Below are 24512 nucleotides of genomic sequence, written 5' to 3'. Positions count from 1 at the left end.
ATAGTCCCATGAGGTTGTCTGTCTTGTCCATATGCCCCATAGGAGTGACTGTACTCTAGTACTAAATGTATAGGAAGACTTCATGCAAAGTTTTATGGAAATAAACCCTCAGGCACTTCTCCCTTGTTGCTGGGCTCTCTGTTGTGCAGATGCACCTGTTACCAACCTTCTTCTCTCTCTGCAGAATGGCACCTCCTTGGTATCTCCTGCCCTTGGTGGCCTTAGTTGTCCTGTGTCCCGATGGGTCCATGTGCAGCGATTCCGATGAGGTAAGGGTTGATTACTCAAACAAAGGCCACCTTTCCTAATAAAGTATTTCTTCATTATGAGTCATGTCACTACATTTTTTTTTTTTTTTTTTTTTTTTTTTTTTCCTCAGGGTGCCACTCGTGCTCTTCCCATGATCACAAACATCTTCTGCACAGAGCAGAAAGGCTGTCCTGAAGAATATTCCTGTGTGAGCACTCCTATGGATGGATCAGCTTGCTGCCCACTTGCTCAGGTACATGCCCTGTACTGTGGGACTAGGTACATTACAGGGAGCCATTAAACTTGGTCACCTGATGACCAGGGGGCCCAACTACAACCTTTATCTCAGTAAAGGGGGATAATGCAAATATCCAAAGCTTTGCACCTGTCTGTCACTTCAGAAGATACACTCCAATTAGACAGTTACCTACAAGTGCATCAATACAGACAAATGGGCCTGATTTGTCCCTGATGAAGTCCATGTTGAAAACCTAGGTTGGGTCAAACCTGCCACCTTCTCAAGGGTACCATTCAGCCTTAATCTCTGAGCTGGTACCTGAACTGTAGGGTCTCTTGCTGCTTTCCTATTCAACTCCACTAAAGGACCACTTTGTAGGAGATCCTCTGCTATAATAATGTTCTCAGTCTAGGGATTGCATGCAATTTTGGTTTTTATTAACCACTTAAGCCCCAGAAGATTTTACCCCCTTCCTGACCAGGGTTTTTTTTTTTTTTTTACTGCGTGACTTTAACGGACAATTGCGCGGTCGTGCGACGCTGTACCTAAAATGAATTTGACCTTTTTTTTTTTTTTTTTCCCCACAAACCGAGCTTTCTTTTGGTGGTATTTGATCACCTGTGCGATTTTTGATCATGCGCTATAAACAAAGCGTCAATTTTGCAAAAATAACAATATTTTTCACATTTTTTTTTATATGAAATTCCCCCCCAAAAAAATGTAAAAATCTAAATTTTTATAACATTTTCGGCCAATTTGTTTTATGCTACATATGTTTGGTAAAAAAAAAAACGCAAAAAGGGTATTTTGATTGGTTTGCGCAAAAGTTATTGCGTTTACTAAGAAAGGGAAAGATTTTTGTTTTTGCAGCGGACAGATCGGACCCTTGACTGACATTTTTGACACTTTTGGGGTTACCAGTGACATTACTGCAGTAATCAGTGCTATACATATGCACTGTTACTGTAAAAATGACACTGGCAGGGAAGGGGTTAACTGTATTGGAGATGGAGGGGTTAAGTGTGTCCTAGGGGCGTGTTTCTAACTGTGATGGGACATGGCTACTAGTGTAAACAGATCAACGATCCTACATAGTAGAACCGTCTGATCTCCATTTTTACACGGGAGAATGACAGGCGGCTTGTTTACATTAGCCGCCTGCCTTTCTCCCTTCCCGGCGAACGATCGCGAGTGACCGGCGGACATCGGGTCCGGCGGTAACACGCACTGACTTGTTAGGGAACGGGGCGGGCGCGCGCTCGCCCGCTATTGGCTCACAAGCCGGTGACAGGCTAGTGACGTACCGGTACGTCACTTTGCCTGGCCGGGGCTGACCGCCGCAGTATATGTACTTGCGGTGGTCGGCAAGTGGTTAACGAGGACCTGTCATGACCCAGTGTAGCAGCATACATTTAGTAATATTTTACTAGTACTGCCTCCCTTGGAGCTGATCTTTGCATTCTAGCAGCATTGGACATAATGGTGGATTTGTGTCTTGTGGCCTCTCCTTACAGCTGATGAATCACTATGGCGTCCCTCAGCCCTAAGGGAACACACCACTAATGTGGCAGGTAGAAAAATGCAGAGCGCAGTGACTGTTGCCAATGCAAACATGCCAATAAGCTGTGTAAATATCTTGTACCACCAGAGCTGCCAAATGCTGCTCCCAACATAGAAAAATCTCCCCTGTAGTCTTTAGAAGTAAACACTTCAAGAGTTTCTTGTGTCCTATCCCTGCGTTCAGTAGTCTTCTTGACACTACAGTATCAGTGGTTTAGTATTGGTAATAGAAACCACTTAATGGGATTACTCCAGCACTTGTACCACTGCAAGGGAGGTAGAAGAAAAGTATGTGTCCACTTTTTTATTTTTTATTTTTGAAAAGGACATTCCATCTTAAGGCAGAACTACACTGCATCTGAGCGCCACAAACCAAAAATACAATTTCATTCACTTTTACCTGCTTGGGTATACAGTGACAGATTGGCTGTCCTGTGCCAGATCACATGCCTAGTACGTGATCTGGCCCTTCTGGGTAATGGGCGTGTGTGCTGCAGCTGTCATGTGATTACACAGCACAAGCCAAACAGCAGAGGCCAGTCAATGGGATTTTTTTTTTTTGGTTTTATACCAGAAAGTAAAAAAATGTATACAGTGCATCTGGAAAGTATCCACAGCACTTCACTTTTTCTACATATTGTTACAGCCTTATTCCAAATTGGATTAAATTTCCTCAATTCTACAAACAATTATACCCCATAATGACAATGTGAAAGAAGTTTGTTTGAAACCTTTGCAAATTAAAGAGTATTGACAGCCTTTGCAATAACACTCAACATTGAGCTCAGATGCATCCTGTTTCCACTAATCATCCTTGATGTTTCTTACAACTTTGAGTTCACCTGTGGTAATTTCAGTTGATTGGACGGGATTTGGAAAGGCACACACCTGTCTATATAAGATCCCACAGTTAACAGTGCATGTCAGAGCACAAAGCAGGCCATGAAGTCCAAGGAATTGTCTGTAGCCCTCAGACAATATTGGCTAAGGCACAGATCTGGGGAAGGGTACAGAACATTTATGCAGTATTGAAGGTCCCAATTAGCACATTGGTCTCCATCTGTAAATGGAAGAATTTGGAACCACCAGGACTCTTCCTAGAGCGGGTCACCCGCCCAAACTGAGCGATCGGGGGAGAAGGGCCTTAGTCAGGGAGGTGACCAAGAACCCGATGGTCACTCCAGTGTTTCTTTGTGGAGAGAAGAACTCTGCAGCATGCCACCAATTGGCTTGTATGGTAGAGTGGCCAGACGGAAGCCCCTCAGAAAAAGGCACATGACAGCCTGCCTGGAGTTTGCCAAAAGGCACCTGAAGGTCTGACCATGAGAAACAAAATTCTCTGGTCTGAAACCAAGATTAAAGGAATTGTAAAGGCACATTCTATGCATTAAGATTAAAAAAAACCTGTGTGAAGCTGAGCCGCCTATCTTTGTCCAGCGATGTTGCAGTATCTAAGCTGCCTGGGAGGGGGCGGGGTCGGGTCGCAGCTCTGTCTGCACACGGAGCTAGTTTGCTGTTTGCTGTGGGGGCACTCCCAGGAGGGAGGGGCTAGGAGAGCCCAAGAGGGATCCGAGAAGGAGGATCCAAGCTGGCCTGTGCAAAAAACTGCACAGAGCAGGTAAGTATAACCTAACATGGTGGACCAGTGGTGGACCCTCCGGTTTCTAGATTGAATAAGGCAACCATGATTTGAGTTTCCCTTTTTAAGGGCCCGGCTGACGGGAGGCGGAGGCTGTGGCCTGCCCGCAACTTGTACACCCTGGCTGGTTCGGCACGAAGGCAGGTATTCACCATTCCCCCTGGTGTCACGCAAACTGTCTGGGCTAAGCTTTTACGCTATGACCTGGAGGGGGAGCATCTCTTCCCTGTCCCCAAACCACTTATATGGTCTGTTTGGGGTGGTACAAGACCTGTTAATTAAGGTGAAATGTGATTGTCTCGTTTCCAACTTCGGAACGTTTTCAGGGGTTTTACCAGAACCTGTTTACAGTTCCGAGGAAGGAAGACAGTATGTCCAATCCTGTACCTAAACTGCTTTGTGCAGGGGCAGAAGTTCAAAATGGAGTCCATTTGCACAGTGGTGGCATCCCTGCATCACGGGCTTTCCTTGCCTCTATTGGCCTAAAAGAGGTTTGACTTCACATTCCAATATGTGCCATCACCAGTGCTTCCTCCGCTGTGCCGTGGGAGAGGAGCATTATCAGTTTGTGGCGTTACTCTTTGGTCTCGCCTCTGCTCCTCTTGTCTTCACAAAAGGGTTGGCTCCAGTGCTAGCTTTGCTATGTCAATGGGGGATAGTGGTACTAGGCTACTTGAACAATCTCCTTCTGGGAGCGAGTCTCCCTCTGCTCTGGTGGAGAACCTGGAGATCACAATACGAACTCTGTGGGAATTTGCTGGATTCTGATTTTTCAGAAGTCTGCCCTGGTTCTGTCCTACAAAGCAGGACTATCTGGGCCTGACTCTGGACTCTGCGTTGGCCAGAGTGCTCCTTCTCTGGACAAACTCCAGAAATTGCAAGCTGCAATTCATCTCCTGCTGTCTAACAGATGGTAATACTTCCGGACTTGCATGCCGCTGCTGGGCCTGATGGGTGTCTTCAAGGTGGTTCCATACGATGTCCCTGCAAAAGGAGATTCTGTCCAAATGGGTCTCTGGACAATCGGACCCGGCTGAGTCAAACATATAGGAGTCCCTGATATGGTGGCTTTGTGCTTGGGCTGGGCAAATCCTTCCTCCCCCCTTGTATTGGATAGTGGTCACCATGGATGCCAGCCTATCCAGCTGGGGACGCATCTTCGACAAGCATTCTGCTTGGGGTATCTGGATGCTGGAAGTGTTTAGACTACGGCTCAATGTTTCAGAACTCTGAGCAATCAGACTGGACCATTGGATGGGTCATCTTAAGGGTTGTCCAGTGCGCGTTCAATCAGACAATGCCACGGCTGTGGCTTATGTCAATCACCAAGGGGGCACACAGTGTCCTGGCGGTTCTAAAGGTAGCCAGCTGTACACATTCCCAGGGTGGAAAGCTGGCAGGTGGATTACCCCAGTCGGCAGGCGTTGGGAGCAAGGGGAGTGGTCCATTCATCTATTGGTGTTTCATCAGCTGTCTCTCTGGTGGGTTACCCCCAAGGTGGATCTGTTGGCGTCTCAACTCAACAGAAAAGTGTATGCGGCTCGGTAAAGGGATCCTCTGGTGGGACGCCACAGAAGCACTGGTGGCCCCGTGGGGTCAGTATCGTCTGATTTACGCCTTCCCTCTCAAGCTCCTGCCGAGACTTCTACACAGGATCAAGGCAGAAGGGATTCTGGTCAACTTGGTGGCTCCGGACTGGCCTCACCAGGCTTGGTACGTCGATCTTCCCTGAGGGGAAGCTTCCAAGGACCGATCTTCCATCCTGCTTTAGTCGCTGGCTTTGGCAGCTTGGCTGTTGAATGCCAGGTGTTGGAAGGATAGAGGTTTTATCTGAGTCTGGGGATTCCTATACTGTTAAAAGCTAGGATATCTACTTCTAGGGGATCTAACATCGTACGTGGTAAGTCTCTTGGGGTTCATCCTCACTCCTTCTTGGTGGCTTGGATCTTGACCTTCAATGGGGGGGGGGGGGGGGGTTGAACAAAAATTGGCCTTGAGTACCATCAAGGGCTAGGTGTTTTTGGCGGTCTTCTTTCAATTACCTCTGGCCACTGCCACTAACTCCCTGGTGTGTAGCTTTCTTCAGGATGTCTGATCTTCTTCTTCTTCTTCTTCTTCTTCTTCTTCTTCTTCTTTTTTTTTTTTTAAAGCCTTAGAAATGTTTTTCCTGTTTTCGCCCCTCATGTTAACACTGCTTTGGGATGTCCCAACAGTTACGAAGAACTGAATCTGTGTCCGTCAATTAATATCAGAATATCAGAGAAATGGATTTTATGTTAAGTCAACTTTTTTGCAAAAAAAATTTCAAACCAACTTATTTCATATTGCGTGTTTGGGGTATTGTTAGAATTTTAAGGAAAATAATTTAATCTATTGGAATAAGGCTTTAACATAATGTGGAAAAAGTGAAGCGCTGTGAATACTTTCTGGATGGTATGTATGTGTAAAAGCTATGAACACTTTGTCCCAATTTCTGAAGCTGGGAGGGTTAAACATCCAGATCAGCTGAACTTCGAAAACCGATCCTTTCTGCTCATAGCCTGCTCTAAAGGGTTAGTAATGTGTATTGTCCCGAAACCCATTGTTGGAAGACTTGACCCTTAACCTAGGTTTACATCTGTGCGTTTCTGCGAGCCGCGTCTGCATGTGCACGACAGCCCATTTATTTCAGTGGGTCATGCCTGCGTTTTCCACAAACTCCATGCACCTTTTTCAAAATGTGGCCCACAGAGAAATCGCATGGTCATTTTGACATTGCAATTTCCCTGTGGTTCTTGCATCTGTGCTGTATTTTTCTGCTAATCCCACAGGCGTTGGTATAAACGAAGCCTTAATGTGACTTTCACATTGCTGTATGCCTGCTTTTTAATTCCCTTTTGGCCTCGGTTTTTATCTTCTCTTTTTTTTTTTTTGTGTGTATTAAAGAATAAGGCTATATTTTTACAAGCTGAGAAATCTTGGACACATGCAGATCGCCTTTCAAATCCTTCCCGGTTGATGAGTTTAAAGGCTTGATCATATGATCACCTCAACCACTGGGTTTTTTGTTCTTGGACCGATTTTAGTCCATTCATATTGATTGTGTCTTCATTTCTTCAGGGAACCTCCTGTCAGGATGGACATCACTGCTGCCCTTCAGGCACTCAGTGTTCTGAAGATGGACATTCCTGCCTGCCAGGTAAGGTGCAGTATTTGCACGTGTTTTAATGCTTCTGGATTGCCATCTTCTGGATTAACACAGCTTTGATTTACAGCTAGCAATCAGTCTGCAGTAATCTGTCCCGATGGGGCCTCAGAATGCCCAAGCGGATCCACATGCTGCCAGATGGCTGACCAGACCTGGGGATGCTGCCCACTGGAAAAGGTGAGCTGGAGGCCAAGTACATTTCTCTTCTGTTCATTGACAGACAGTTCTTCATCTTAACCATTGGGTTATACTCAACCCCCCCTACAGGAGTAGGACACTAGGCAGAAAGTCTGGCTATGCCTATAGGCAGTCCAAGTCCCAGGGGGTATACTCCCTCTGCCATAGGTAGTGGTGTGATTTGTTTTTTCTCTGCCTAGTCAAGAGTAAGGACCTTGTTCCTTGGTGGGATCTCTGGCAATTTTTGCTGGAATGCAGCTGCCCGCATCATTCAGATTTTTTTTTTCTTCAGCTGGAACAATCATGGTGGCTCAGATCAGCCACTTGATTGGGCTAACTTTTAGTGTGTTTTTTTTTTAGGTGTCTTTTTTTTTTTTTTTCCTCTAGCGTTTGAAAAATTGCATTAAAGCTGCAGCGACCGCCATTGTATTCCCCAAAAAGTTTGGGGGTTCTGTAATTTTCTAGCAAATATTTTACATGTAGCAGGGTGCTAGAATTGGCCTGGTATGGAACTGCAAGTACTTTTGTTTTTAACTGATTGATGTAAGCCCTCAAGGACAACTTTGAATAGGAGAGGCAGGGGAAGCCCTAGGGGCAACTTGTCATATTGGCACATTTGCACCACAGCATACTTGACTAAAGACAGTGACTGTCAGCTACTGCTACTTCAGTAACATGGGCTGGGGGCAGGAAGGAAGTGATTTTGCATTGCTTACCTTCAGTAGAGAAGTGAGGTCACCAACCTGGATCTGGTGTCTGGTATGTTTTTGTCTCTTATAAAGCATCTCTGTAGTGTCTGGTCTTTTTTTTTTTTTTTTTTTTTTTTTTTCTTTCTATATATCCTGTTCTGTATTGATTTCTTTTGGTGTTTTGGTAGGCTACATGCTGCAATGATCATGTTCACTGCTGCCCACAAAACACTCAGTGTGACATGGTCCATGGCACCTGTGTCTCTAAGGATAATGTGGTTCCCATGTCCAAAAAGCTTCCTGCCAGGATGAAGCTTCAGACTACTGGTGAGTTGAAGATTTTGCCCTTTTGTGTAGTCTGTTGGTATTCTGCTATAAATTCAAACCTAAGCATTTATAGGTTTGCCGGAGACCGCTTTAAATAAAGTGTACCTGTGATTACGTCGGCAGTGGCAACTCCTATGCTGCTAATGTTAAAATGTGCAGTTTAGTTACACTAAAATGGGATGACCTAGCTATAAAGGAGGCTGATTTGTACCCAAGTCGATCCATTGATCTACTTTGGTACAGCCAGCATGCCACTTTTTTTCATGCAATTCTTGCCAGTGCCAAGAGCCAGAAGCAATAATTGCTGTTCTTCTGGCAGGGACAGATCCCTGCACTACCCCCTCAAACTAGAACACAATGGCTCCACACGAGGGATTCCCCCATCAACACTGACTGTGATATAATCGGGCAACTTGGTTGCAGGAAAGGATTACATCTATGGCCTTCATTGGTTGCTTACTGCTCTCAGTTGGATCCACCATAATTGAAATGTTAATATTTGGCTCACAAAGAGCAGTAAAACTGAGGTTCTAATGGTTTGTGCTGCCCAAAACCATAGATTTTACTGGATATATTTCCGGTTTTCCTAACCCAAGTGCATATTTAACATGGTACAGACATATTTAATCTGTCTCAAAGGAACAGCTCCACTACACGTATTCAATATGCTTTAACACTTGCATCAGCTGCCAAAACGAATTAAAGGGCAGTCTAGTTTGCTGCTATTACTTTGTTTAAACAATTTAAGTCCAAATGCAGCACTAAATAAAAGGCGATATATATGCCCAATGTCCATATAAATTAAATCCTGTCCCCATCAGTCTTGAGATGGCACGCAACACCATAAAGTGCTCTGTAGAGGCTGCTTACCAGACCTCCATGAGTATGGAGTATTCTTTCCAAAGGGGTTTTTAACCACTACCTCTAGATGGACATCCTTGACTTGGTAAAGATATCCGGATGATGCCCTCATTTTTTTTTTTTTTTTTTTTTTTTACGGCACATGTTGAGTTATTGATGCAATAATTCTAGCACTAGACCTCCTTGGTAACTCTAAACTGGTAACCTGTGAAATTTTTAAATGAATAACACCTTGCCGCTCAGCCTATAGCAAAATGACAGCCGGGCAGGGTTCCATTGTCCTGACTGGATGTCATATGTCCTAAAGAACAAGCTGCTCGTGCACGTAGAGCAGCAATAGGTGGCACTGTCTGGTCTGGACACCACCTCTCCAATCAGAGGAAAGAGCCTATGACGTAGGCTCTTTACTACATAATTGGCTGTGTCTGATTTAGTGTAAATGGGGGAAGTGCTGGGTATCGGCATTCCTCTACTTGTGCTGACAGCATGTGAGTAGAGTAGCGGCTCTCTGAACAGGACAGGTTATGCATTGATGATCAGTGCAGCCCCACCATCAGCGGTATCAACCAGTGGTGCCTGCCTATGCCCATCAGTGCTGCATATTGATGCCGCCTCATCAGCAAAGAAATGATTTACTACATTTTGTAACCGGAAGTAAGACTTGTTGAAGAGGACAAAAGGGTAAAATGTTATTTGTTTAGCAAAAAAAACTCCAGTGGTGATTTAATGCCACTAAAAGCAAGCTCTGTCTAAAAAAAAAAAAAAAAAAAAGTTTGGGTACAGCATTACATGACCACAATTGTCATTCAAGGAGCAACGGCGCTGAAAGATGGCCTAGGCAGGAAGGGGGTAAAAGTGCCCAGTGCTGAAGTGGCAAGAGTATCATAGTTTGCTGCTATTCCACAAGTGTGCAATTTTAAAGCATGATAGGTTTGGTATCCATTTACTCGGCATAACATCCTTAATATTTTTCCAAAATATTGGGTTACATTTGTATGCTTTTGCATTAAATTTCATGTATTTTTCAAAAAAAATTGAGTTTGAAAAATTGCTGCCCAAATGTGTGGCATGCAAATTTGCAATAACCACCCTTTTATTCTCTAGGATCTCTGCTAAAAAAAGTTTGGCGGTTATGAGCAATTTTCTAGCAAAAATTTTTACATGGAGAAATGCCAGAAATGGGCTGGGCATAGATGTACCAAACTATGCGGTTAGCCAATGGTTCTGTACTGGGTGACTTTACTTTGTTTTAGGTTTACTTTTTTTTATTTATTTTTTTATTTATATATTTTTTTTTTTTTTTTTTTACCACAGTGAAGGTCCTTCGTACACCATGCAAAGATGGTTCCTCTTGTCCTGATGGTAGTACATGCTGTGAGCAGGGTGAACATTCATTTGGATGTTGCCCACTAATATCTGTAAGTGTCTGTCCCCACTGGTAGAATTCTGCCCTGCTAAGAATATCGGATAATGCATTTCTAAAACCATGGTCATTTCTTGCAGGCTGTCTGCTGTGGAGACCACATTCACTGCTGTCCATCAGGGACTACCTGTGACATTGCTCATAAAAAGTGCGTTTCTCCAGATTTTGAGACCCCAATGGTGGAAAAGATCCCAGCTCTGCGGGAGGAAGGTACCCTGACCTGTTGAAGGGACTGTTCACAAAGTATATTCTAAATGTTGACTGTTGTAGCAATCGTTTGGTAGTAAATACAGCTAGCTTAAGTGCATATTGGGTTCTTGGCATCCCTGCACAGGAGAATTGGCCCTTCATGAGTAAAATGACTATGAATCCACCTTCACTACATTGTGTTCCAGTTTTTTTACCTGGGAGCGTACTGACAAGAGCAGAGTTGACTTTATCAGTATGTTGCTACTCTTGCATCGACCCGATCAGCAGACTGGAAGATGGTCAGTGGTCCCAGTCCTGCTGCAGTAATTTAGGTGCCACAGTTTTCCTCACTTCAAGTAGCTTTTGCTTCCATGGGCACAAATACTACATAATTTGCCACCCTTTCCCCTCCCCTGCCTCTGGGTACCATAGTGTGCTGTTTCCTGGGCCTTTACATATTTTATATTTAATCAAGGCAACCTTTTTTTTTTTTATTATTCCCCCATTACCCCCCCCCCCCCCCCGAAATTCTTGTGTGCACTAAAATAGTGTTTTTACTCAAAATGGACTTTATATATGGCTCAAATCACTGCCACCATGTTTTTCTTCTACAGGGTCTCTGTCAAATGTTTTTGGTTTTTTTTCAGTCCTAAAATGTGCATTTTATTGCAAAAATTAATAAAATATAGCAAAAAAAATTTCAGCCTGACAGGGTAACCGTATGGCAGCTATCATAGCTAAAATGTCTGTCCTCCTTTGCTATCTGCTAAGCTATTGGCCTCAAGCATGCATCCTGTCCAGCATTTAGATATCTTCTTTTTTTTTTTTTTTTTTAGATGTACATGCTTGCATATCGGTAACTAAGTAAAGTAAGGTTGACTGGGAGCATGACAGGGCTTAGTTTGCACCTTCAACAGTCCTTATTGGCAACTCCAAAATGCAGAGACCTAAACTGTACAGCATAGATGGTGACCATGATGTAATGCTCAGTCAGTAGAGCATAGCAAGCTTGCTGTGCAGTCTGGCAGGGGTCCCTGGATTACAAGACTAGCTGCACACTTAAAATTTGGCATATAAAAAGTTCATGTATGCAGGGCTGCTGGAAACCACAGGGCGTGGTACAGCAAACCTGACTGAAAACCCACCCCAATACAGTTTACTAAGCTTTAGTTATGAATGAACACAGTGGGTGATCCGTACCCATTACTCATGTTCAGAAATGGAAGGGGCTGGTAAATGACATTTGCCGGACCCTTTCTCCACTCTCCCTCCTGAAGGATCCTATTGTGTGCTTACAGCTGCCAGCTGGAAGAAGTCGGCTGGGGTGGAGGGGGCACACGGGGCCTGGACAGCAGGGGGAAGCATATGGTTCACAGGGAGGGTGATAATTTTATGAAACCAATCCCCCCTGTATGGCTTTCTGTAGCGGACTTCTTTCTTCCTTCCCTCCTGCCAGCTTTAAGCTGCTGGAGCCATACAGGGGATCTGTTCTAGTAATCTCCCCCCACTGCCTGGGCCTTGTACAGGAGGACCAGTGGTACCCCCTCTTCCACAGCCCTGACTGTATGCATTTTAAACTGTTAAGCTCTTTGGTGGTCCAGCTTAAGTACATATCTTGTTTGATGGTGGGCAAGAATTTGGACCACAGGCAAGGTTTTTTTTGTCTGGTCATGCTGGGGCAAGTGACCTATGTCTTTGTCACATGGAGGCAGTGATAGTAAATCCAAGGTGTTACCAGAACAAACTGGACATCTTCCAATGGGGACATCTATTTGGCATCAAGAGTGAATTCCCTCTTTAGAAAAAATGATTTAATGTCTGGGAGAGCAGGGGGGAACCAGGCCAGCAAGTAACCTGGCTGGTTATAAACATTCCATACAAGTCTTTGCCTTTTTACATATATTTAGGTGCGACAATGCAGTTGGGAGGTTCTGCATCTAAGTCTGGGCTTGCTGTGCTAGAAGTACTTGGCTCATGGCCTAGACAAATCTTTGCAGTCTTGGGAAAGTGGTGATTTGCTAAACCTAACTTATTCTAATCCCTTAGCCACAGTGAAATGTAACGATACAGCCGCCTGCCCTGACTCAGCTACCTGCTGCCGTTTGGCCTCCGGTGAATGGGGATGCTGTCCATTTGAAAAGGTGTGTTAAACAGACTGCCGATAGAAATATTACTCTGCTGCTAATACTGAGCTACTATTTAACTTTTTTTTTTTTTTAATATATTAGGCTGTGTGCTGCTCTGATGAGATTCATTGCTGTCCCAGCGGATATACATGCTTGGAAGGAAGCTGTCAACTTGGCCACGACTCCATCCCTTGGTTAAAGAAAATACCAGCTCTGAAGGAACAGAGTAAGCACAAAGGGATGCCAGTCCCCTGTACAAGTTGCTGATGCTGGAGTATGGACAGGCTGGGTTGTTCTAATGGGGAGATGAGGGATCCGTCAGTTCCCTGTCCCAAGTGCCTAATGCTGGAGCTTGGAAGAGCTGGGGTGCCCTAGTGGGGAGATGTAGGGTCTACAGGGTTACCCTGATGTGGTCCAACCTTTTTATAATATGGAAGGTTCATCAGCCATAAGTTGGGTATAGATATGAGCTGCTTAGCCTAAAAGGTAGCATGTGTATAGTCACTGACAAGTGCTGACACCCCTCATTGCTAGCTCTCAATGAGGGTGGGATAATGGATCTTTAGAAACCAGGTTCTTTTATTGCTGGTGAAGAATTTAATATACTGGTGCCCCATCTTTAGCCAAACCAAGTATTGGCACTTCTACAGTGTGCTCACTAATGCAGAATTGTTTACTCAGACAACCTAATCTTTTACAGGTGCTGACATTCCCTGTGATCCAACCACATCCTGTCCTGACAAGACCACCTGCTGCCGCCTTCCCACTGGGGATTGGGGTTGCTGTCCTATTGAAAAGGTAAAACTGTGTACCCACTGCCTATCCCACTCCCTCTCCCAGTATGCCAGATCACTGCATTTCTGCTTCTCTTCCTCCTCTGTAATTCAGTTCTCTCCTGAACATAGGCCATCTGCTGCTCTGATCAGTCCCACTGCTGCCCCAGTGGGTGGAGGTGTGGTGAGCAGGCTACCTGTTCCATGGGCCCACTTTCTTTTCCATGGCTCAGCAAGACTCTTACCAGTGCACAGATCAAGTGTGACAAGTCTCACAGCTGTCCTCAGGGTACCACATGCTGCCATACAGAGGGTGGAGGCTGGGCCTGCTGCCCCCTGGAAGAGGTGAGACACTCCCTTGATGCCATTGGTTTAATACTGTAGCATAGGGCAGAAGCTAGTCTGTTTTTGGCTAGCATGAATGCTAAGGCGCCAGGTGACTCTAGAGTAATAAAGCTGAACTCAATATGGGTATTGGATGGGGGAGGGGAGTGTGTATGTGTATTCATGCAACTAAGCAACAATCAGACTGGGACACGGGATTGAAGCTTAAGTAGGTGTTCTGTATGCAAATGTCCACAAAATACAGACCCAGAAGCAAAGGGATGACCTCTGTCAGTCTGTGGCTCTTTCAGTCCATTTTAGCAGACTGGGGTGAAGGACATCACTTTATTCCTTGACTGTGGTGGTCACCTGGCTCGGCTGTCTGGTAGGACTGAATCTCAGAAATCCAAATTTAGCAGCCCTGGAGTTCAGCTTTAACTAGTTAAACATGTCCTGGTTCTAGAACTGCTCGTATACACTTGTTGCCAGGCTTAGGCTGGCCATACATGTTTCACTTTTGTTGTACAATTTTCTGTTAGATCTACCACAAACCACATAATGTGAGGTCAAAGATAAACACTTTCACTTGTATCTAATTAGGCAGGCCTTCGTACTACATACTTGAAGGTAAAGTTCAAGAAAATTGGACAGAAAATTGTAAGAATTTGTATCATGTATGGCCAGCCTTAGTTAATATCTCCTATAGTAGGCCCTCACAAGGGTGAGGAGATGTAATAGGACTTTATTCAAGCCTTGGCTTCAGGAGTATAGTGTGATAGGTACCAGATGCAGGGCCAGTGAGCCATTATTTTGGCGGTTTTGAACAGCATGTTGGGTTACTTTTTTTTATTTTTTACATTTTATTTTTTGACTAGCATTCCAAACCACATGACTGCATCAGAGCAGAACGCCCAATGCAACATACAGTAAAACATGGCTTTGCATAATTAATACTTGCCTTGCCTCTCGAAGACTTTCCTCTTTTGGCTCTTCTATGCATCTATATTAACCTCTGTACCTGCAGTGGCATGCTGGGGGCAGGTTTAGCTTTAGTCCTTGTTGCTCAAATATCTTTAAAACCAAATCTTGGTTCTTAACCTAAAGGGTCAGGTTGTATTTTGCTGCTTGTCTTGCGTGGGGGTGGGGAGGAGTTCGCTTTTCACTTGTCTTGAAGATGCTATAGGGTATGAAGAAAATATTTGGAAGACCTCCCCCCCTATAATCTAGTTCCAGTGAGAGCTTTAGTGTTCGATTGCTTTGTAACTTCTTCCTGGTGACAATGGTAACCAGGAGGAAAAATGTAGGTGGATTCTTCCTCCCTTGGTCAAAAAAAAAAAACCTGACAAGATTAAAGCTTTCAACTTTCCTTTTGGGGTTAAAGGCCGAGGGGTTTTTTTGTTTTGTTTTTTTTTACATACCATGCAGTCTGTTTATACTTGCCCGATCTTGATCCAGCGATGTGCATGAGAGCAGAGGCGCTTGCTCCCTTCCTCATTGGCTCAGACAGCAGCAGGAGCTTGCTCCCTTCCTCATTGGCTCAGACAGCAGCAGGAGCTTGCTCCCTTCCTCATTGGCTCAGACAGCAGCAGGAGCTTGCTCCCTTCCTCATTGGCTCAGACAGCAGCAGGAGCTTGCTCCCTTCCTCATTGGCTCAGACAGCAGCAGGAGCTTGCTCCCTTCCTCATTGGCTCAGACAGCAGCAGGAGCTTGCTCCCTTCCTCATTGGCTCAGACAGCAGCAGGAGCTTGCTCCCTTCCTCATTGGCTCAGACAGCAGCAGGAGCTAACTGTCACTGGCAATCACAGCCAGTGACGAGGGGGGCGGAGCGAGTCCCGCGGTCTGCCAATAGATGCAGACTGCAAGGCTCGGAGTGAGCACACAAGTGCTCCCATAGCAAGCAGCTTGCTGTAGGGTCACTTGAAGGAAGGTAGGAGCAAGGAATTCTGGCAGAGCAGGGCTGCTCAGTATCGCACAGAGCAGGCAAGTATGACATGTTAAAAGACATTTAACTTGGAAACTACTGGAGCCCCTCTAGTTTATTCTATGTTGAAAGTCAGCAGCTACAAAGTGTAGCTTAAAGCTGAGTTCCACCCACAATTTACAATTTCCTCCATGCAGCACTTGTGTGCATCCTAAAAACAAATTGCCAATTATTATTTTGTTCCTGTTCATTTACCTTATTTATGGAGCAATATCCTTTCACTTCCTCCTTTGTGGCTGCGACGTACGTCCTTTCCGGCTTGGCTTTGGCTTTTGGGAGGGGATTCCTCAATCCCAGGAGTCAATATGCTACGGAAACTATGGGACTCGCTTGCAACGCACTGCGTATGCGCAAGATGGGGAGGTGAATGCTGTGTAGCCTGCATGCACAGAATCCCGGAAGAGGGACACTGCGACTTCAGATGCCCACAGTGCACATGGCCACGCTGTACAATAACTGCACTAATGGAAAAAGTAATTCATGCTGGACGATTTACAGAATACCTTTATTTAAATGCATGAGTGAGCCCTGACTGGGTTATTGGCTTATTTAAAAAAAAAAAAAAAAAAAAAAAAAAATTCGGCCAGAACTCAAATTTAAACCCTCTTATATTTATCCTACCACTGTGCAATACTGAGTAAATAAATATGAACCACTGTGTAGCTGCTGACTTTTAATAAACCTACTCCCCTGTCCACATTCCAGTGATGTGCTCACTTGCGCCATCACTTCTCTCCTTGCCCCGGCATTTTTAGCTGGGCACCTGGCTGTGACAGCTTATGGCTGCCTAGCCGTGGGCGCACTGGGCATGTGCAAGTCACGCTGCATGGGACCTGTGACGTGACTCAAATGAATGGAGGGAGGAGAACTTCCCCCTAGGTGATCAGAGGGGAAGTGAGAGCGGGTACCTGTGAAAACTAGGTACCTGCCCCCCCCCCCCCCCACAATAAATGCAGTGGGGTGAGTACTTAAAGCAGAACTTCTCATTTTGGGTGGAGCTAAAGTATTCCGAAGACATTGGAGCCATACTTTATGGCAGGCTTTCTCAACTGTTTCAACAGGGGAGCCCTTGAAATAACTTTTCATTCTCAAGGAACCCCTACTTAAAATTACTATATCTGCAACTTGTGATAAATTAGTGTGGTGGTCAGTGGGAAGAATGCTCCTCTACGAATGGCTAAAAATAGTGTCAGTGGGAACTTATCTTGATCTTTGCTCAAGGAACCCCTAGCAACCTCCTAGATAAACTCCCCTAGGGTTCCAGGGAGCCCTGGTTGAGAAATCCCCTGCTTTATGGCTTTGACACATCTGGAGTACCCTGCATGAAGTCTAGCAAGAGACAGCTGTTTAGACCAGTGGTTCTCAATTCCGGTCCTCGGGACCCACTAACAGGCCAGATTTTAAGTATTACCTTGGGGGATGCAGACTAGAATACCACAATCACTGAGCAGCAAATGAGATCACCTGTGATGTAATTTAGTTATCTTGCAAACCTGGCCTGTTGGTGGGTCCCGAGGACCGGAGTTGAGAACCACTGGTTTAGACTAAGGTTTCCGTAACTGGTTTGCAGTTTCAATGCAATGGAAAGTTGACTTGTTAACTTTCTACTTTGCAAATTAATTTTGTAGCATGGCCAACCCTTTATGGATTCTCTTTGAGGTGAAATAAAACTGGAGTGGGTTTGTAAGACTTGGGCGGTCTGGCCATTGAAGAGGATGATGAAAGTACACACCTAAATATTACAAGGAATCTTAAATTAATTTACCTCTCAGGGACAGGTCACATTGCCCCAAGTCTTAAATGTATGAATATTCCTCAGACTGAGCCACAGTGCCCTGTGGCTGCCCATTTTTTTAATTGGAATTTTCATCCTGTCCGTGTCATTAGCAGGAATCTTGAGTGTGCAACTGCCTCTGGACCACAGCAAGCAATTCTTCTGATCTTGGGTAACCAAGGGCCCAGTTCACATTATCTCATAGCGGCAATGAGCATTCCTGCTTTTGTGATTTGACAGCACTAGTTTCACTGGATTCTGCATGTTGCATAGGGCAGCAAGTTCACTTGAATTGGCTGCCCCAAGCACGTTTGCTGTCCCAAAAGAAGGTCCTGCTCTTTCCAGGCAACAAGTTTCACATAAAAGGTGCGAATTGCCGTGCGACAATCACGGCAGAACAGCATTCCCGGGGTGCCTTTTTGAAGAGTAATGGCACCAAAATGAACACCGTGCATTGTGCTGCAACTGCCACATGTGTTAAATTCGTGGCAATTCTGCCTGAGATTCTAAATCTGTGTGAAGGGACAGAATACCCTTTACTATGGCAGGAGGCCAAAAAACCAACACGTCATTTATTGTAAATGAAAATAAAGGGCAATGCCAAAGCAGACAAGAGGAGTTTTATTTATTTTCTCTTCCCTTTTTCTATCCATTGACAGACCAATGGGTTATGCTCCATTAGGAATGGGACGCTAGGCAGGAAAACTTTACCACGCTTAATGGTGGCTGTCCCTCCAGGCATAACCCCACACATTCTGCTACAGCTTCCAGTTTGTTTCTGCCAAGTTTAGGAGTAGGACCGAGTTCCCTGCTGGGACTTCGGTCTTGGCTATATAAAAGGGAAAATTTTTTGATATTTGTGTTCTCTTTGAGGGTGTATGTTTTTTTTTTTTTTTTTTTTTTTTTTTTTTTTCCTAGGTGATCTCTAGTTCCTGGTTGAGCTCCATGTTGCCTGATTTTAGCCTTTGGGGAATTATGTTATTTGCGTTTTTTTTTTTTTTTTTTTTTTTTTTTTCCCACCCCTTAATGCATATACTGCTTTGGGACGTCCCATTGGTCTAAAGATATGAAGCTGCGTCTGTCAATGGACGATGGAGAACTTTTTTTTTTTTTTTTGTACTTGCTGTAAAATCCTTGTCTCAAGTCCATTGACAGACGCAGCACACACCCCTTTACTTTTGAGTGAAATGGGTTTTTTTTTTCTTACAAACACTGCAACAGAACTGACTGCTGTAGCAGTGTGCGTGGGTTTATGCCTGCAGGGACAGTCCCCATAGGTGTGGTAAAGCTTTTTCCTGCCTAGTGTCCTATTCCTGATGGGAGGAGCAGAACCCAATGGTCTAGGAAGATGTGGAGCTGCGTCCATCAATGGACTTCAGAGGAAAGGATTTTACAGCAAGTACAAAAATCCACCAGTTTTTTTTTTTTTTTTTTTCTCCTCTGTGGTCTGAATGGTGCCGATGGGAGGCCCTGCTGCTGTCATTTCTGAAAATGCCATTTGCATAGATGTCCTAATTCTTGGTTGGATATGTGCACAATTGAAAACCAGAATGTTTCAGGTGTGACTCAAAAATATTAAAGCTAAAAGCCAGACTGCTGCATGTTAAGAAACTCGGGAATGGTGGTCTCCATGTTTGCTGCCATGACGGGGTTAATTAAAACTAAAGTTAGTGGCTTTTTACTCAGGAATGCAAATTTCTGCTGGTGGTGAATGTGGACCATTTTGACTGTTGGATTCACTTTTTGATTATCCATTTCCAGGCTGTGTGCTGCTCAGACCACCTGCACTGCTGTCCCAGCGGATACACTTGTGACGTGGCGGCTCAAACCTGCAACAAACCAGTTGATGAGCCAGCTATCCCAGTTACCTCAGCTACCCCAGTGACTCCTCTGGAATATGTCTGGTGTGATTCCACACATGCGTGTTATGATGGTCAGACCTGCTGTGTAGGGCCTGGTGGTATGTGGACATGCTGCCCCTATCAACAGGTAAGTTCTTGGCTGTGACCAGGGTACATTCTAAAGGGAGTTCAGCTGGCTGTGTAGGGTTTGGGGATATCTGCGCTGCCCAAATACCCAGGTGAGTCCTTGAATTAATAGGGTGAGTCAGCTAGCTGTAAGCTTACATTAAAACTGGTGGGTTTACATTAATTTTATGAACAAAACCATATTCCTGGGTCACACTGACCTTCTTCTGCCAAAACATTTAAGGCAAGCTTTAAATGCAGGCTGTTGCTTTCTCTGGAAGTAAGAAGGTTTTTTTTTTTTTTTTTTTTTCTCTCCTGCGGCGATCTATCAACAGTCGGACTGGGCGACGGGCTGGATAATCTAGATCCAGTAGTTACCCCAGTCTGACCATCAAGCACGCTTAGACTGCAATGCCCCATGGACTGGTAAGGCCATTGAGTCAAACCAAACATCCCCCCCCCGGGACACATGACCCGGCGCCTATAGTCTGTCAGTGCTACCCCTAGATTACAGCCCCTCCCCCACTTCGGTGTAGAGGAGGATCTGTCACGGGAGCCTTACCAACACGCTCCGCTCAACTGGTAAGTAGAAATGCCCCCTCCATCCCTGGGCGCGGGTACTTCCTGGAGTGGTCATTTCTATAGGATTCTCCTCCTGACCATGAGGTGGTCTACGCCATATCTCCAACCCTGCCCTTCTGGAGAAATGGACTACTCCACCAGTGGTGGATCCACCTATCTTTGGGCTCCATACAGCAGCTGTGATCCCAGTGGAGGAATCTACCTCCTTAAAGGATCCTGTGGAGGCATTAGCCCAGTTGCTGCTTGCCAATGTGGGATCTGCGCTCCGGCCTGTGTTGGCTAGTCTGGAGGCACAAACGCTGACTAAATGGCCAAGGTTTTGTCACAATTCTTGGCTTCCAGTGAAGTGCCTCAAGCATATGTCGGACTTGTGGAGGGTTGGTCCAGGGGCTGAAGTACATTTCTGGCACATTCCTTGACGTGGCCCTACTTCTCCCCACATCTTTTGGTGATGCTTCTAGGCAGGTCCTTTGGCCCAAATGTTGGTCAGCAGACCAGGCTTCTAGACCAGCCTTGGCAGACTGGCTGTTTGGGGCTACGCTGGATGGCGGTATCAAGAATTTTACAGATGGCGAGAGTACCGTTCTCCCTCAGACCAAGAAGGAAAAGGAACACTAAAAGGCTGGACCAAGACTTTTTTGGCTCACAAGTTTTTTTTGTTCCCCTTGGGCCTGTGGGCAGCACCAAATGCCCCTGGCCCAAGAGGTCCTCTAAGCCCACAGATGGGTCCTCCTCAGCCTGAAGTTTTGCTTCTCTCAGGCTGTGAATTGGAATTTTGTTCCCTTCCCACCACAGTTTTTGCTCCCTCCAATCTGTGGCTCTCATTGGACCTGTGGGCCCCTTTACGGGACTGCGCAAGATCAGTTCCTTTGAGAAGGGATTGTCCCGATTCCTGAGTCAGAGACTGAACCGATTAGATAAAAAGCTGCACTAAGATTAACTGATCCTGGATCTCAAGGCTATTAACTCCTTCATGCGGGCCCAAGTTTGCGCTGAAATTCATTTGTTCGGTGGTGGCCTACCTTCCCCAGGTCCTGGGTTCAGACAAGGCTCGGGTTTACTGGATTCCAGAGGAAGCCTGCTTGTCCATCAATGTTCTGGAGCTTCAGGCAATCAGGGTGTCCCTAATGCATTTGAAGTATCTCCTAGAGGGTCAACAGATCAAGATCCTGTCTGACAAGGTCACCGTGGTGGGTATGTCAGTCATCAGGGAGGTGCTGGAAGTGTCTTATCCTGCGACGATGGGTGGAGCAGTTCTGGCCCTGTCAGTCCACTTGCCAGTTTGACACCTAGCATGTGCACGACTGTCTCAGCCATTAGAGGCTGGATCAGGGGGAGTGGCCCCATACACCCAGAGGCACTCCATTAGTTCTCTCCATTGGGGGAATGCCAGCCATGGATCATTTAGCATCAACTGGAAGGTTCCTGAGTGTGGCAAGATCGTTGGTTCCAGAGTATGATCAAGGATCAAGTCTGTTCTGGCTACTTCTACTAAACTGCATCTGGGCTATTACCTTGCTTGCGCTCTTGCAGACAGTTTCCTTCCTAGTCGCATTCTCTCCAGCGTGGCAGGTGTCTGTCAGCCTTGTCCTGTATTCTGCCTTATCCGGTTTTGCACAGGGACAAGTTGTTTTGACCATCCCTTTCTTCCTAAGGTGGTGTCAGATTTTTCTCTAGAATGTGGACATTATCCTTCCTTCCAGGTCCTTGGCTGTTGCACCTAAGGAGGTGGCCTTGCACTCCTTAGAATGGGGTTGCGAGTGCTGATTATCTTTGTGCTTATGGACCCTCCGCAGTAAGGTAGGGCGGCAATCTTCTGCCAGTCTTGTTGAATTCGGCAGTTGATTGTGCAGGCATATGCTTGTAAGGGGCAGGATTCTCCCTTCCCTCCTGTGGCACGATTCACCTTGGTGGTTTGCTCCTTCTGGACATTCCAACATCAGGTGTTTACTCTCACAGTGCCCTGGTTGTCTGTGTGTAAGTTTACTGAATTCTAAAAGGTTAATGTGTCTGGTGTTCTAGGATGCTAGTTTTGGCTGCAAAAGTCTTGCTGCTGTTTTAGGACTCTCCTGCACCCCTTGGGGTGGTTCAGGAACTTTGCCATTTGCCCCGGGTTATTTCTCAAATTAGTTGGGTTTGCCCACCCCTCTTTGTTGCACTGTTTGGGGACACCCCTACTTTGTTATAAGGAGGCTGTGTCTTGTCAATAAATGAACGATTTTTTTTTTTTTTTGCTCATCTAAAATCCCCTTTTTGAGTTCATGGATGGACACCGCATCCACCTCCTATATGCAGTTTTCTCCTTTGACACAGCTTGTCTGACTGGAGGCCTATAGCAGAGAGGGGGTTTTATTGCCCATAGGGCTGCCCATAGGAGGTGACGAGTCGTGTGTGTGTTAATCCCCCCCCCCCCTCTCTGCCTAGTGTCCTACTCTCTGTAGGCGGGGCTAAAAAATTATGGATGGAGGCTGCGTCCGTTAAGCTCAGGGATTTTACAGCATGAAAAAGTGCATTTGGAATTTTGTCCCTATGTAATCATGCCTGCCTACTGAGCTGGTGAAGCTTTTGGTCCATCCTCTGCTGTGAGCTATTGTGTAATCCTAGATGGAACCCAAACTGACTGTCCTTGGTTTTTCCTGTGGGCACACTCCTTGTTCAGTCAGTTTGGGTTACATCTGGTGGAATACATAGTAGCTCCCACAGCAGGGCGTGTTGGCATGTTACTGCTACCTGTCTTCCTGTCATGGTGACAACTGTTCTGTAAAAGTTTTAGGGACGGGAAGGGAAAATCTCCCAATGGGCTTGGACAAAAATCTAAAACTGCTTTGAGAGGGTGCTTGAGAGGTCCTGCAAAGAATGGGGGAAACTACTTTGCTGAAGCTTTCTTGGCACCAATCACAGCCTGAAGTCTGAGTATGATGCTACAAGCTTATTGAGCATTCTGCAAAAGCATGTGAATACTTGTGTACATGGGATTTTTTTTTTTTAATTTTACAAAGATTTCAAACCTTTACATGGTCATTATGGAGTGTTTGTAGAGTTTTGAGGCAAAGCATACATTTCGAAATGAGACTGTAACCTAATGTAGAAAAAGGGAAATGCTGTGAATACTTTCGGGAAGCACTGTCTATTACCAGAATTGGAATTGCTCTGAGATTGAACTTCTTTGGCTGCTGCGGTCAACAGCAAAGACTTGTACATTGGGGAAATAAAACTGAAACCATAAACAGGGGTGGGGGCCTTTGACATATCTGTCTCAAGAATAATGCAATTTTTAACATCCCAGCCCCGGGGATTTGACAACTTGCACCTTCACCAGGAATGGGGGATCCTGTAACTAGAACAAGGTGGTTCCACAATGTTCACATCTCATCTGCCTTGACAAATTACAGGGTGGTTGCTTTTACCAATATTGTGTGGAATATATTTTTGATACTCCCTGGAACTGAAGAGGCTTAAGCTACAAGTTTAAAACATTACAGAACAATTCCAGTTGCATGGGACTAACCAGTACAAGCCAGTCTAACCCTTTTTTCAGCTCTGCAGCTTCACTAGTTGGTATTGCTGATCTGGGGAGTGGAATCAAGCCCCTGAACTGTATTGGTGCAGGTTCTGTGAATCTGGATGGGGGAACAAGGGCTTTCAGAAAGGGTTTGGCAATGGCTATTTGTCATGACAGGTTCTCCTAACATCTGAAGCCTTCTGATATAGTGATGTCAGTAAGTGGAAAGCTGGCTAGACTAATCTCTTGTTTGTGTTTTTTTGCAGGGTGTGTGCTGCCCAGACAGAGTCCACTGTTGTCCTTATGGCCATGTTTGCCTGAACGCTGGGGCTCAGTGCAGCCGATCTGGGAGTCCACTATGGGACTTGGGATGGTTGAAGAAGAAGCAACCCACTCTGTGAAAGCACTGCCACTAATTGCACTGATTTCTCCTCGTACCCCCCCCCCCCCCTCCCCTATACAGATGTTGCCAACATTTATCAATCTTAAAGTGGAATTTAAAATTACTGGAATAAAATTTTTATATTTAAACTTATAGCTGTGTTGTGATTGATAGATGTTGCTATAACTGTCCTTTTGCATAGACCATTAAAACCTAAATCGCTTATCCAGTCTACACTGATCTAAACTGGGATCTGGGTCCTGGCTACACATGGCTATTCTTACCCTGTTCTAACAGCAGATTTTCTTCAAGATGGTGGAAAAGGTTACATTTTTGGAGATTTTCCTCATGCGAGATTCAACTTTAACTTCCGTGCTTTTCTGTTGCAATGTCAGGGAAACTAGGACTAACAGAGGGGTGATTCTCCTGAAAGACCTCATTAAAAACTTGATGCATCTCCTTCACCAAACTAAAGTGTCTTCAGTCAATGACCTAAATCGGGGTTGGCAACCTGATATGCCACCAGCTCCTGATTACACCTGTCTGCTCAGAACGGCAATCT

At 45.3% G+C, this 24512-nt stretch overlaps 1 protein-coding gene across 3 annotated transcripts; it reads left to right on the top strand.

Moving 5' to 3' along the window:
* Positions 1-380: 380 nt before the first annotated feature.
* On the top strand, positions 381-24099 carry GRN (granulin precursor). 3 transcript variants are annotated; one of them, XM_082271291.1, is made up of 12 exons: positions 381-502; positions 6786-6864; positions 6941-7050; positions 7928-8066; positions 10242-10345; positions 10431-10560; positions 12586-12680; positions 12768-12891; positions 13366-13463; positions 13592-13783; positions 19279-19506; positions 23835-24099. In XM_082271291.1, the coding sequence occupies exons 1-12, from the start codon at positions 401-403 to the stop codon at positions 23967-23969; spliced, it is 1536 nt and encodes a 511-aa protein (XP_082127417.1). In that variant the 5' UTR covers positions 381-400; the 3' UTR covers positions 23970-24099. The 3 variants fall into 3 exon arrangements, with proteins under 3 accessions (XP_082127417.1, XP_082127416.1, XP_082127418.1); XM_082271290.1 differs by having other exon boundaries at positions 13571-13783; XM_082271292.1 differs by lacking the exon at positions 13592-13783.
* Positions 24100-24512: the final 413 nt, after the last annotated feature.

Source organism: Pelophylax lessonae (genome assembly GCF_965119305.1).
Source record: "Pelophylax lessonae genome assembly, chromosome: 11".
In the NCBI taxonomy this organism is placed as follows: Eukaryota; Metazoa; Chordata; class Amphibia; order Anura; family Ranidae; genus Pelophylax; species Pelophylax lessonae.
Note: the sequence above shows the minus strand (reverse complement) of the source record. Positions and strands in the feature narration are given on the sequence as shown.